This window comes from Chlorocebus sabaeus, chromosome 11 (assembly GCF_047675955.1).
Source record: "Chlorocebus sabaeus isolate Y175 chromosome 11, mChlSab1.0.hap1, whole genome shotgun sequence".
Lineage (NCBI taxonomy): Eukaryota > Metazoa > Chordata > Mammalia > Primates > Cercopithecidae > Chlorocebus > Chlorocebus sabaeus.
In genome coordinates, this window is record NC_132914.1 from 1,680,996 (window position 1) to 1,695,856 (window position 14,861).

The 14,861-nt window shown below is 40.0% G+C and overlaps 1 protein-coding gene across 14 annotated transcripts in view; it reads left to right on the forward strand.

Annotated features, from left to right (window-relative positions):
* ERC1 (ELKS/RAB6-interacting/CAST family member 1) overlaps positions 1 to 14,861 on the forward strand; it is a 547,409-nt gene that overhangs the window by 477,914 nt on the left and 54,634 nt on the right. For 9 of the 14 annotated variants that reach the window (XM_073020334.1, XM_073020331.1, XM_073020338.1 and 6 more), the window contains one exon: positions 12,359 to 12,547. In XM_073020334.1, the coding sequence (XP_072876435.1) occupies positions 12,359 to 12,547 (189 nt within the window). Of the gene's footprint in view, positions 1 to 12,358; positions 12,548 to 14,861 lie in introns of those variants that run through there. The other 5 variants (XM_073020339.1, XM_073020340.1, XM_073020343.1 and 2 more) reach the window with 1 other exon arrangement.

Consider the following 14,861-nt stretch of genomic DNA (forward strand, 5'->3'; position numbering starts at 1 on the left):
CTCTCCAGGTGAAAGGGGTGATGTCCGGAAATCGTTAATCCATAGGATCTGTTCATGGTATATAAAATTTTCAGAAAGAATTTGCCTTTTAAAGATGATTTCCTGATTGACTATAGCAGATATAAATCCAGGAAGTACAACTCTGTCAGAGCAGCCAAGGTCCTTATTAGCTTCTCAGATGTATGAGATTTTTTAGTGCATGTGTGGAGTGGAAGTAAGGATTCTTCCCGTGGGCAGGTCAGAAGGAGAGAGGGGAGGTAGGAGAAGAAAGGAAGAGAATAGTAGTATACAGAAACAAACCAAAGCTGCTGGAGTTGGGGGAGGCAGGTATGTACCCGTGGCTTTCCTGGAATTAGCAGCTGTCCCCCTGAAAAACCAGCTTTGTTTTAGTTTATAGTTCTGAGAGGAAGAAGCTAGGGAGACACCCTTAGTGCCTTCTGTCCTGGAACTGTTTTCATTCTTGAAGTGCTCTTTTTTAATATTAAGAAACATTTCCTCATCCTCTTGGTGATATAGAGTTCTTGGGCCACTATTTTCAGAGAAAACTAAGCTGAAAATATTGGCTGAGGGCCATTTTGCTCAGATCTGTCCTCCCATCTGGACTTTGTGCCCCCCATGCATTCTTAAACACCAGATCACAACCATTTCTCACCTGTTAAAGTGAGGAACAGGTTTCTGGCTGTTTCCAGTGTTCATTAACAGATCAGATTTCATTAACAGATCAGATTTCATTAACAGATCAGATTTCATTAACAGATCACATTTCATTAACAGATCACATTTCATCAACAGATCACATTTCATTAACAGATCACATTTCATCAACAGATCAGATTTCATTAACAGATCACATTTCATTAACAGATCACATTTCATTAACAGATCAGATGTTTCCAGTGTTCATTAACAGATCAGATTTCATTAACAGATCACATTTCATTAACAGATCAGATTTCATTAACAGATCACATTTCATTAACAGATCACATTTCATTAACAGATCACATTTCATTAACAGATCAGATGTTTCCAGTGTTCGTTAACAGATCAGATTTCATTAACAGATCACATTTCATTAACAGATCAGATTTCATTAACAGATCACATTTCATCAACAGATCACATTTCATTAACAGATCACATTTCATCAACAGATCAGATTTCATTAACAGATCACATTTCATTAACAGATCACATTTCATTAACAGATCACATTTCATTAACAGATCAGATGTTTCCAGTGTTCATTAACAGATCAGATTTCATTAACAGATCACATTTCATTAACAGATCAGATTTCATTAACAGATCACATTTCATTAACAGATCACATTTCATCAACAGATCACATTTCATTAACAGATCACATTTCATCAACAGATCACATTTCATCAACAGATCACATTTCATCAACAGATCAGATTTCATTAACAGATCACATTTCATCAACAGATCACATTTCATCAACAGATCACATTTCATCAACAGATCAGATTTCATTAACAGATCACATTTCATTAACAGATCACATTTCATTAACAGATCAGATTTCATCAACAGATCACATTTCATCAACAGATCAGATTTCATCAACAGATCACATTTCATCAACAGATCACATTTCATCAACAGATCAGATTTCATCAACAGATCAGATTTCATTAACAGATCACATTTCATTAACAGATCAGATTTCATCAACAGATCAGATTTCATTAACAGATCACATTTCATTAACAGATCACATTTCATTAACAGATCAGATTTCATTAACAGATCACATTTCATTAACAGATCAGATGTTTCCAGTGTTCATTAACAGATCAGATTTCATTAACAGATCACATTTCATTAACAGATCAGATTTCATTAACAGATCACATTTCATTAACAGATCACATTTCATCAACAGATCACATTTCATTAACAGATCACATTTCATCAACAGATCACATTTCATCAACAGATCACATTTCATCAACAGATCAGATTTCATTAACAGATCACATTTCATCAACAGATCACATTTCATCAACAGATCACATTTCATCAACAGATCAGATTTCATTAACAGATCACATTTCATTAACAGATCACATTTCATTAACAGATCAGATTTCATCAACAGATCACATTTCATCAACAGATCAGATTTCATCAACAGATCACATTTCATCAACAGATCACATTTCATCAACAGATCAGATTTCATCAACAGATCAGATTTCATTAACAGATCACATTTCATTAACATCAGATTTCATTAACAGATCACATTTCATTAACAGATCACATTTCATTAACAGATCACATTTCATTAACAGATCAGATGTTTCCAGTGTTCATTAACAGATCACATTTCATTAACAGATCACATTTCATTAACAGATCAGATTTCATCAACAGATCAGATTTCATCAACAGATCACATTTCATTAACAGATCAGATTTCATTAACATCACATTTCATTAACAGATCACATTTCATTAACAGATCAGATTTCATCAACAGATCAGATTTCATTAACAGATCACATTTCATTAACAGATCACATTTCATTAACAGATCAGATTTCATTAACAGATCACATTTCATTAACAGATCAGATGTTTCCAGTGTTCATTAACAGATCACATTTCATTAACAGATCACATTTCATTAACAGATCAGATTTCATCAACAGATCAGATTTCATCAACAGATCACATTTCATTAACAGATCACATTTCATTAACAGATCACATTTCATTAACAGATCAGATTTCATCAACAGATCAGATTTCATCAACAGATCAGATTTCATTAACAGATCAGATTTCATTAACAGATCACATTTCATTAACAGATCGGATTTCATTAACAGATCACATTTCGTTAACAGATCGGATTTCGTTAACAGATCGGATTTCGTTAACAGATCGGATTTCGTTAACAGATCACATTTCATTAACAGATCAGATTTCTTTCTTTTTTTTTTTGAGACGGAGTCTCGCTGTCTCCCAGGCTAGAGTGCAGTAGCCGGATCTCAGCTCACTGCAAGCTCCGCCTCACGGGTTCACGCCATTCTCCTGCCTCAGCCTCCCGAGTAGCTGGGACTACAGGCGCCCGCCACCACGCCGGCTAATTTTTTGTATTTTTAGTAGAGAGAGGGTTTCACCGTGTTAGCCAGGATGGTCTCGATCTCCTGACCTCGTGATCCACCCGCCTCGGCCTCCCAAAGTGCTGGGATTACAGGCGTGAGCCACCGCGCCCGGCCCAGATCAGATATCTGTATGGGACTTGCCTTTCTCCAGTGGAGAGGTGCCCATTTCTGGTATTTACACACAGCTACAGATACACTTATAGTTTCCCTTGGATTTCGGGTGATAGCTAACTCTTCTTCCCTGCCACCTGTGCCCTCTTAGACCGTGTTCTTATTAGGCACTCTAGTAAGAAGCCACGTCTACCACAGGCTCCAGACACGTAATGAGACCCTCAGTGGCTATAGCCAGGAGACTTATATCTGCATAGTCGGTTGTGTTTGGTTTGACACTGGAGTTCAAATAATAATGTGACTAATGGCAAACTGTCTCTGCCTACTCCCCCAACCCTTCCATGCACAGGCAGATGGACACACACATGCCCTCTTAACCTGACCTTGAGATAACTACCTCTCACAGAAGAGCCTTTGTACAGATAAGCCATGAAATCTCATAGTGACTCAACCGTCATCCTCGGCTCTTTTGTGTAGTCTTGTGGACTGAGGAGGAGCCCGTAATGTGTTCCTCATCATTTCAGTTCACGTCTTTGTTATGTTGTTCCTTGTTGATTGAGAGCTGTCGAGGTCAGGAGTCCCTCTCGTTTGCCCTGGGTAACTCCACTTGCTTTTCCCCTCCACTCCCAATGCCATAGGAGAGAAAGGAGAAAATAAAACGTGATTATGAGGTTGTTACACTGTTTTGCCCCATAGGCAACCAACGTATTGCTGTTTTTCAGATCCGTCTGTCTAGCAGACGTGTAATAATGCCGGAACGTGCTGTTGTGCTTGACTGTAGCAGTTACAGCAGGGCACGGGAGGCACCAGGCCTCAGAAGGCAGGATAGAGTGTGAGTTACCAGTTTCAATGTTTACATGTTCACGCAGGCATGCAGGGAGTTAAAAGCCACCGTTTTTCCCTGTAACCAACCGCCTAACTAGCTTTTCCTTTGAAATCCAGCGTCAGTCCTTGTTGGACTGGCCTGCTCAAAAACTATGACTCTCTTCTCCCTCTTTTGCCTCATGTTTCTTCCACATTGCTAGGTTTTTGTCCCTAATGTCTCATTCATAAATCTGTAGCCCTGGAACTGTAATGTACAGTAGGGAAGCCATTCAGAGATGTGTGTGTGTGTGTATATATATATATATGCACTTATATTTAACTCTTCCATTTTTCACTAAAACACAATGAGTGATTTGTTGTGGGGAGCCAGACCTCAAGCCGAGAACTGAATTGAAAATGTTTTCTCATCTTTGTTAACTCTTAACAGCGAGAAAGAATTTCGGAACACGTTTCTGCTCCTGGAATTTCTGAGTGCAGCAGTAAGTGGCTTTCTGAGTGGCGTTCTTGACTTGATTCTGGTTATCTCGTTGAGTTTTAGCAGCCGTCCTTTCAGGGCGCATCCTGTATGTACCCTTGATTGGTTGGCTTGTAATAATAGCTTCTGTGCCTCCCAGTAGCATTCTTTTCACTTTTCACCCCATTTCTATGTGCTGTCCTCATCTGTATATACATGTTAGCCCACCTGGTGATGAATGACCTGGTTTTAATGTGTCTTACAAGTTTCCAAGTACTAAAGCAAGTACAGAGAAGCCTTCAGTCTTGACATCCGTTGTAGCACATGAAGAGATTCGTAGATATACTCAGCCAGAGATGTCCTTCCTCACTAGTAGGCAAGCCCCTAACAGTCTGTTCCCTATGCACATCCCTTAGATTTCTTTTGAGTGGAATTTTTTTAATGCGTGAGGCAAAAGAGTTGTTAACTGAATGAAGATTGAACAGGCAGAATGCGGTCAGCAGCTCTATAGTTGAGATTTCAAGATTTATTTTATTCTGAGCACTGTTCCACGTCTCCTTACAGCTTTGAGGACATCATGTTTTCTCTTCATACCTGAGTCCAGAAATAAAGGATGTCTTGTTGTGTTTTGTTTGCTAGAGTGGTAATGCATCCTTAAAGAAAAATTGGCAACAGATTTGTGAGTTGTAAGACTAAGAAGAAATGATCATTTGTTTTTTCCAAAAGTGATTCTCACGTTTCTGTAGTCTCTTGTGGTTTTCATGGGCACACTTACACTTCGACAGACCATAACCCTTTACATCTGAAACCTCGCCGGGCGCGGCGGCTCAAGCCTGTAATCCCAGCACTCTGGGAGGCCGAGACGGGCGGATCACGAGGTCAGGAGATCGAGACCATCCTGGCTAACACGGTGAAACCGTCTCTACTAAAAAAATAGAAAAAACTGGCCGGGCGAGGTGGCGGGCGCCTGTAGTCCCAGTTACTCAGGAGGCTGAGGCAGGAGAATGGAGTGAACCCGGGAGGCGGAGCTTGCAGTGAGCTGAGATCCGGCCACTGCACTCCAGCCTGGGCGACAGAGCGAGACTCCGTCTCAAAAAAAAAAAAAAAAAAAAAAAAAAAATCTGAAACCTTTGGATAGAGTTTCTACTTTTAGAACCAGATATTTCTATTAGTAGTGAGATTTCTGATTAACATTCATTCATCTCAGTGACCTAGTGGTCCCTGGACCTGAACTCAGTAGTAACTGCATTATATGATTTTGCGAACTCTATTCTTTCACAAAATAGCTGTGTTTAAATAAGAACATAACACATTGCTCCAAACCTTTGTGACGAGGCTTGACATACTATCCTTCGTTTTTCTGACCCTGAAGTACGTTATTGACTAAGAAGATGTCTTAGTTATTGAGGGTAAAGACTTTGAGGCAGAATTAATGAATTTGATTTTCTTGCATCTTTTACTTTTCAGAGTTTAGCTCTCAGCTGGGGCCTCTGGATAAGAATGCCATTGTAAGATGATAATTTTTGTGGAAAGTTAATCTGTTATTCTGGGATTTTCTTAATGTAGTCTGTGTTGAGAGACAGCAGTGCAGTGATAGTCCAACAAGAAATCAAAACTACCACTAACATTTATGCAGTTAATATATGGACAGTTGAACCTGCCTCTGAAGGCTTCAGCAGGTAAAAAGAACAGAAAGATTTTGTAGCCACTTCAGGGCTCTGAGCTAACCACGGAAGAATCATAGTAGATATAAAAATAATTTGCCAGGAAGACAGTAAGTGATCAATAATGTTAACTTTAAAAAAATGGCGTCTTTCGGGCTGGATGCAGTGACTCATGCCTGTAATCCCAGCATTTTGCGTGGGAATCTGAGGCAGGAGGGTCACATGAGCCCAGGAGTTAAAGATCAGCCGAAGCAATATTGTGAGACCCTTTCTCTACAATAAATTTTAAAATTAGCCAGGTATGGTGGTGCATGTGTCTAGTCGCAGCTACTTTGAAGGCTAAGATGGGAGAATCGCTGAGCGCAGGTGGCTGAGGCGTCAGTGAGCTGTGATTGCACCACTGCACTCCAGTTTGGGTGACAAGGCAAGACCTTGTCTCAATTTTTAAAAAATTATTATAAAAAATGACACCTTTCAAAGGACAAAATATTAGTACCCCACGAGAAAATACCTTAAGCCCCAAATAGCATTGAGTAGCTATTCGTCTGGTCTTTATGAGGAGGCTGTATTACACCTCTCAAGGTGAGTTCTTAGAGTAACTCTCTGGCACAGAAACAGTCGAGTGGGAAGAGAAAAACCTACTGGACAGAAGTTTCACTCTGCACATTTCATCCAGGTAGTGAAGTCACGTGGCTCAAGAAAGTGTGTTTAGATCTTGTAGATAAATGAGTTGCAGAAACGGAATGCCGTAGAATCTTCTGTTGCTATTTGTATTGAATGATACAGGAACAGCTTCACTGTCTTCCTAAAGACCATTAGTTATCTAACCTCACTTAAGTGGAAACTGGGTTAAAATAAACACCTTTGGAAGATCACTGGTCTTGTCACTGTGCCATCAAATGCTGGCCTCTGAAACCTGTTTGAGACTCTGCTACGTAAACAATAAATTATTATAAGATGAAGCAAAGCTCTTAGTACCTAACCAAAAATGTCTCATCCCTTTTTATAATTTAAATTTCCTCAACAATTATGTAAATGTAGCATTGGGGCCATAACGACGTTTTGGCCTCATATTTGGTACAAGCAATTAATTGTGACAAGTTCACTTTTGAACTTCTTTTTTTCCTAGTGCAGAAAAGTATATTTAACTGTAATTCAGCATACCTGGACAACCAGTTTGGCCCGACCACATATCTGATGGTTTGTAGTAGGACTCCTTGCCAATGTGTTGAGGTCGTCTGTGGAAAAAAGTTACAGCTTATGGGAAATGTCCCTCTTCCCTCTTGAGATTAGGCAGTGGCAGTTCTACCTTGTGGGAAACACGGTTTCTTTTCTAAGCGGACTGCTCAAATTAGATAGGGAGAAAAAGGAAGAGATAAGGGCTTTTCCCATGTGATTGACATGGTCCATGTGTTCCAAGAGGCTTAAGTCGTTTTTTTCTGGATAGATTTGGGGACTCTGCTAGCTGGGCAGTTTCATATGCTTTCACAAAGTAAGCTCTATGGTTGTGTTTTTAAGACATTTCCCTTTGACAGGGGAAGAAAGAATAGATACTCTAGTCATTGCATAGAGTGGGGTTGGTTTGTTTTGTTTTGGAGTAAAGGTTTGTATTTTTATTGATATATTTGTACATATTTTGGAAGTATATGTGGTATTTTGATACCTCTATACAATGTAAATGATCAAATCAGAGTAATCACACCTCAGCCTTTATTTTTTCTTTGTAAAATGAGTTTTTATCCTGGATAAACAATTTAGAATTTCATTCTTTTTAAAACTTTTTTTCTTTTTCTTTTTTTTTTTTTTTTTTTTTTGAGATGGAGTCTCGCTCTGTCGGCCAGGCTGGAGTGCAGTGGCACAGTCTCAGTTCACTGCAAGCTCCGCCTCCCGGGTTCACGCCATTCTCCTGCCTCAGCCTCCGGAGTAGCTGGGACTACAGGCGTCCACCACCAAGCCCGGTTAATTTTTTTTTTTGTATTTTTAGTAGAGACGGGGTTCCTCTTGTTAGCCAGGATGGTCTTGATCTCCTGACTTTGTGATCTGCCCTCCTCAGCCTCCCAAAGTGCTGGGATTACAGGTGTGAGCCACCACGCACAGCCTTTTTTTTTTTTTCAATAGAGACAGAGCCTTGCTATGTTGCCCAGGCTGGTCTCAAACTCCTGGCCTTAAGCAATCCCCCTGCCTCAGACTGATTTTGTTTTGTTTTGTTTTGTTTGTGATGGAGTCTCACTCTGTTGCCCAGGCTGGAGTGCAATGGTGTGACCTCAGCTGACTGCAACCTCTGCCTCCCAGGTTCAAGCAATTCTTATACCTCAGCGTACTGAGTAGCTGAGACTACAGGTGTGTGCCACCACACCCAGCTACTTTTCATGTTTTTAGCAGAGACAAGGTTTCACCATGTTGGCCAGACTGCTGTCGAACTCCTGACCTCAAGTGATCCACCCACCTTGGCCTCCCAAAGTGCTGGGATTACAGGCATGAGCCACCACACCTGGCCTCAACCTTATTTTTTAAGTTTTCGATTGGACTCTGAAATTTTTCAGAATACCAAATGCCATCATGTTTATTTAATCAATTAGCCTTCAGTATAAAATGCATTTATGTCAATTTGAAATTTTTTTTTTTTTCTTTTGAGACAGAGTCTCGCTACAATGCCCAGCCTGGAGTACAATGGCGTGATCTCGGCTCACTGCAACCTCCCCTTTTCAGGTTCAAGCAATTCTCCTGCCCCAGCCTCCCGAGTAGCTGGAATTACAGGCATGCACCACCATGCCTGGCTGATTTTTGTATTTTTTTAGTAGAGATGGGGTTTCACCATATTGGCCAGGCTGGTCTCGAACTGTTGACATCAAGTGATCTACCTGCTTTGGCCTCCCAGAGTGCTGGGATTACAGGCGCGAGCTACCGTGCCCAGCTGAAATTTATTTTTTATTAAGAATAAGGACCTAAAAAGTCAGCATCCACAGTCATAGTAGCAGTAGGAGTGAGCTAATAATATCTTTTTAAATTCTGTTTTACTATAAGGAATTTGACCTTCTCCATATGACCATTTATCACATTGTCCCCTTTCTTCATGGTCATACTTTTTTCTGCCAGTTTGTCAATCAAAAGTAATTACCTAAGATAATCAGCTCTTTCAGCCTTTGCAGCCCAGATGTGGCATTTGTGATGGTAGCTGTGTGCACACAAACATGCGCGTGTGCACTAAGAGAATGGGAATAAATTGCACAAACCCAATGAAAATTCCAAAGGTGATTTTTTTAAATCAATGTATCTGTGAAAGAAGATAGAGAAAACCAAGCTTTTAAAAAATGGAGAATTAAATAGGGACACGTTACTTGGCATCATGGGGGATGTAGTAATAGAACCATGATCAGACAGTTTCATCATTGGTGCACAAAGTGTTCTTGCATTTAAAGTAATTTTACCTTTAAAGATTGCACTTGGAATTCTTTTTAAACTTTCCACAGTGAGTACCTTTTTTTTTTTTTTTTTTTTTTGGAGACAGAGTCTCACTCTGTCGCCCAGGCTGGAGTGCATTGGTGCGATCTCTGCTCACTGCAGCCTCTGCCTCCCAGGTTCAAGCTGTTCTCCAGCCTCAGCCTCCTAAATAGCTGGGATTACAGGCGCACGCCAGCACGCCCAGCTAATTTTTGTATTTTTAGTAGAGACAAGGTTTCACCATGTTGGCCAGGCTGCTCTCGAAATCTTGACCTCAAGTCATCTGCCCGCCTTGGCCTCCCAAAGTGCTGGGTTTCCAGGCATGCTGCACCACGCCCAACCACAAGTATACGTGTATGCCCAGAAATAAAATACAATATTTTTGAAAGGTTGGTATTGTTTGCAAATAACTGTCCAGCTCCCCCACTCTAAATTCTCTACTTGATTGAAACACCGTCTTCCTTCTGTGACTGGCTGTGTTGTCAGGCCTTCTAGGTAGGAAATTCCAGCACAGAACTGGCACCATAAACCTGCTGATTAGGAGTCTCATGGAGCCCGGGAGCCTTCCACAGCAACACTTGGGTGTTTCTCGTGTATCCTTAGAGTGAGAGAGAGAACTTTAAAAACAAAAGTAACGCTAAATTGATTAATTTTCTCTGGTTTGTCTAGCCAGGCTCCAGCTTCTGTGTTATACACTGTATAGGCCTAAACTGAACTCTGATCTTTTTAGTAAGGTAAAGATTGTTTCAGCCACTAAATCCTTGCTCTTTATTCTCTTTTAATTATTTCCTGGAAATAGTATTAGAAACAAAGGAAATGTGCTATATTTATTATGCAGCCATTAAAAACCTGTTTTCACTAAAAATAGGTTTATATATATATATACACATATGTAGGTTTTTATATATACATATATAATGTAGTGAACAGTACTCACAATATAATGTTAAATAGATAAATAATGTATCAAGGAAAATGTGAGGTATGATACTGTTAGAAGCTGATTTATATAAATGTATTAAAAGACTTGGCAGGAAAATTACCAAAATATTACAAATGATTACTTCTGTTTTTTTTTTTGTTTTTTTTTTTTTTTGAGACGAAGTCGTGCTCTGTCGCCCAGGCTGGAGTGCAGTGGCGCGATCTGGGCTCACTGCAAGCTCCGCCTCCCGGGTTCACGCCATTCTCCTGCCTCAGCCTCCCAAGTAGCTGGGACTACAGGCGCCCACCACCGCGCCCGGCTAATTTTTTATGTTTTTAGTAGAGACGGGGTTTCACCGTGTTAACCAGTGTGGTCTCGATCTCTTGACCTTGTGATCCGCCCTTCTCAGCCTCCCAAAGTGCTGGGATTACAGGCATGAGCCACTGTGCCCGGCCACATGATTACTTCTTGGTGGAAGTGTATGCAATTGTCTTATTTCCTTTATGTTTTTCTTTTTTTCCCCACGTTTTTTGGAGTAAAGTGTATATTGTTTTTATAATAAAAACATTAAACTTTATTTGCTTAAAAAAACTCTTGTTTAAAAAGAAAGGAAGGGAGGTGGCAGGAGCAGTCCTCTGAGGGGGTCCGAGGAGGGATCAGTGTTACTGTGGAAAGTAATACCAGGCCCTGCTTCTGTTGACTTGATCATTGAGTTCCCAATTCATTAATTAGGCCAGAGGTGTCCTGTTCGTGAAAATTGCCCGGCTGGTGACATGCAGCAGGTGCAGACCTCTGCTGTGTGAGCCCTGGGAGCACACTGAGAACCGCCAGCATTTCGGCTTCACAGTGCTCACAGCGGCTGTGTGTCAGGCAGGTGCTGCTCTAATGCTTCAGTGTCCTGTGATGTGAGATCTGGCCCCACTCTCTTCCTGGACACTCCAGGCTTGGACCAACTACCAAATACCTGGCCAGACTATTGTCACGAGAGCCGTCAAATGAAATCCTGGGGCAGGAGTCATCGTCATTTAGTGTGCTTCCAGAAGGAATCAAAGGAGTCGCTGTTCAAGCAGGGGAGAGAAATGAGAAAAGAAAAAACGTAGAGCGAGTCTGTTACTTAAAAACAACACAGAACCAATGTTAACAACCAAGAATTGTAGAGTCCTTGGCTGTGAGTCAGGTGCTTGGTGTTACATAAGGATTTATCAATCACTGTTTCAGAAGAATATCGGGTAACCTCTGTGAAATGAATTGAGGGGAGCATAAGCCAGGGTGAGGCAGAATTCGTAATGAGTTCCCTCATCACATCTCTTGGCCAAGAAAAACATGCACTTTCTCCAGAGACAGAATTTTTCTTCCATTCCAGGAGGTGGAGGAACACTTGATGTATATGTAGTCCAGGCTTTCAGATGAGCAGCTTTCACTAGCAGTTTTTTGTAATCTACTCAGAAATAAGTGAAGAGAGAAAGTGTGAGGTAACTGGAGTCTTTCTGTATCAGGAATAGGCTCTCTGTAAAAACGAGTTAGTCCTGTGCTTAATCCCTGCCTCAATACAGAGCTATCCGTCTGGTGTGGATGTATTAAGCCAGCATTCTCTTCCTGTCTCCCAGAAGGACGGCTGGGTGTGACAGCGTCAATGTGTGACCGTATGTGAAAATGTTTCTGTAATCCTGAAGATTTCAGTCGTGATTAGAAGAGCTTTAGTCTTTGATCAATTTTCTTTGACTTGGGAGGCATAAAGAATATTTGAACCTCTCATTTCAGACTGACCCTGACTTTCCTCTTTTTTTTTTTGCCTCAGATCATCCAGCCCCTCTTAGAACTTGACCAAAATAGAAGTAAATTAAAGTTGTACATTGGACACCTGACAGCCCTCTGCCATGACCGAGACCCCCTGATCCTCCGTGGACTCACTCCACCAGCTTCCTATAACTTGGACGATGACCAGGCGGCTTGGGAGAATGAGCTGCAGAAGATGACCCGGGGACAGGTGAGCTTCTCACTCACACATTGAAAAGAGCCTGTGAAAATCCAGTTGCCGTGTAGGTTGATGCAGTGGGAGCTACCTTGGGGAATTCCATGTTTAAATTCAAGATTTTGGGGTGGGGAGGGGTTTCCAGATATCATTTTTTAACTGATTTTTAATTGATTTTTTACTGTTTTATTTTTTTAAATTCACAAATTAAAAATGTATATTCCTCATGTACAACATGAGACTTGACTTGGATTGCTTGATACTTTGGTTTTGGTTTTGACCGATCTTGGATTTCTGGATACTCTGATTTTGGTTTTGATTTTGGTTTGATGTAAACTACAAAAGTGTGTGTGTGCCCTTTTTACCCGTTCCTCCTTTTGTGGTGTGCGTGTGGTGTTAGCGTGGTGTTTTGTCTAGAGGAAACATGGGTGAGGCACAAAGTAAGCCCACCGCTCTAGGAACTATGTTGAAAATTTTCAAAAAGAGGATTTAGGGAAGACTATAGAGTACTATGACACCAGGAAAACTTAAAACTTTGTGTAAGATAGACTGGCCAGCATTAGCAGTAGGTTGGCCATTAGAAGGAAACATGGACAGGTCCCTTGTTTCAAAGGTATGGCACAAGGTAACATGTAAACCAGGGAACACAGACCAGCTTGTTTTAGATCCCCCACCCCCAACACACGGTGGTTGAGAGAACAGCAGCTTAAGCGGCTGGCAGAGGCAGGGAAAGACCAGCAGAGAGAGAGAAAGGAAAGAGAGAGAAAAAGAGGCAGAGAGAGAGAAAGAGACAGAGGCAAAAGGAAAGTCAAAGAGAGAGAGACGAAGTCAAAGAGAGAAAGAAAAAAAGAGAGAGATATACAAGTAGTTAAGAAAAAAAAAAAAGTGTACCCTGTTCCTTCAAAAGCCATCATACCAATTTTAATTTGGACAAAACAAGGCCTTATTAATAGCAAAGAATAATTAAAATCCCAAACTTATAAGGTTTTCAACAAAAATAAAGTTTGCTAAAAGTTAACAGTGTGACATGTATTATAGTAACTTCTAATCTTGTGACCTTAGACAGTCTAGTCCACAGACATTAAAAAAAAAAAAGATTCGCTTTGGAAAAGAATGGTTATCATCTTCAGAAAAAAAGAAAAAAAGGGGGCAGAATTTATATAAAAAGAGTGTTACATGGTAAATTCTTGTCCTGAAATAAATTAACTGGTTGTTTAAAGAAAGAAATGTTTGTAATAATTCAGGAAGTTAAGGCATGTCAAAAAATTGCCTGTAAAAGTCGTGGGAAAAAAAAAAGGTTATAAAAAATGTGTGTTAAAAAAAGAATTTTATGCAAAAAATGTTGTATAATTTAAAAGTAACTAGGCCTCCTGAATGTAAAACTATTGGAAAAAAAAATAAACAGTTTATGTGCAAGGTGTATAAGAAAAGCAAAATATACCTTTGGTAAAAGGATTATAAGGAGGCATAAGAATGTACATTTTTACCTACATTAAAAAGTTAAAAATTATTGTTTTGAAGGTTTAAGCAAGTTTTAAAATGTTAATTGTAAAGGACATTCTGTGTGTAAACATGCTAGCTAAAGTTAAAGAAGTATCATCCAGTTTTTCTGTGAACTGGACATTAAAGTGAAAGCATAATAGATTTTTCTTAAAGCACCAACCTGCTCTTTAGCAAAAATTATAAAAGATTAAAAAGAGTCTATAAAATCTTCCCTTATGGTCAAACATTAAAAATTAAATAAATAAGTCTACAAGGTTTCATTAAAATTAGGTTTAACATTAATAACACACTAATATAAAGATAACATTTAGCTTATCTGGTATATACAAGAAGCATTGTTAAATGTAAAATGGTATTTGGCTTTCTTTGGCTTAAAAACTAATAAAAATAGGTGCTAAGGGAAATTTCTCAGTAAAAGGGCAGTGAGGACTATAAAGTCCACTGCCAAGGTCCCCACATTTAAAACAAAAAGTCAGTTTCTTAAAAATTATATACTTGGTTTATCTTCCACTTTCCTTTCTCACAAAACAAACAAACAAACTGAAAGTCTTTTAGCACATGTACCACCCCTAGAATTTCCAGTAAACCAGCACCAGCCTGAAGATCACGTTCTCATCGAAAGGTGGAAAGAAGAAAAACTCGAGCCAGGCTGGGAAGGAGCCTACCTTGTGCTGTTAACCACCAAGACTGCTGTTCGTACAGCAAAAAAAGGGATGGACTCATCACACCCGAGTCGAGAAAGCGCCACCCCCTCCAGAGTCGTGGGCCATCGTCCTGGGGGAAAACCCTACCAAACTAAAGCTAGGAAAAATGTAACTCTTTTCAT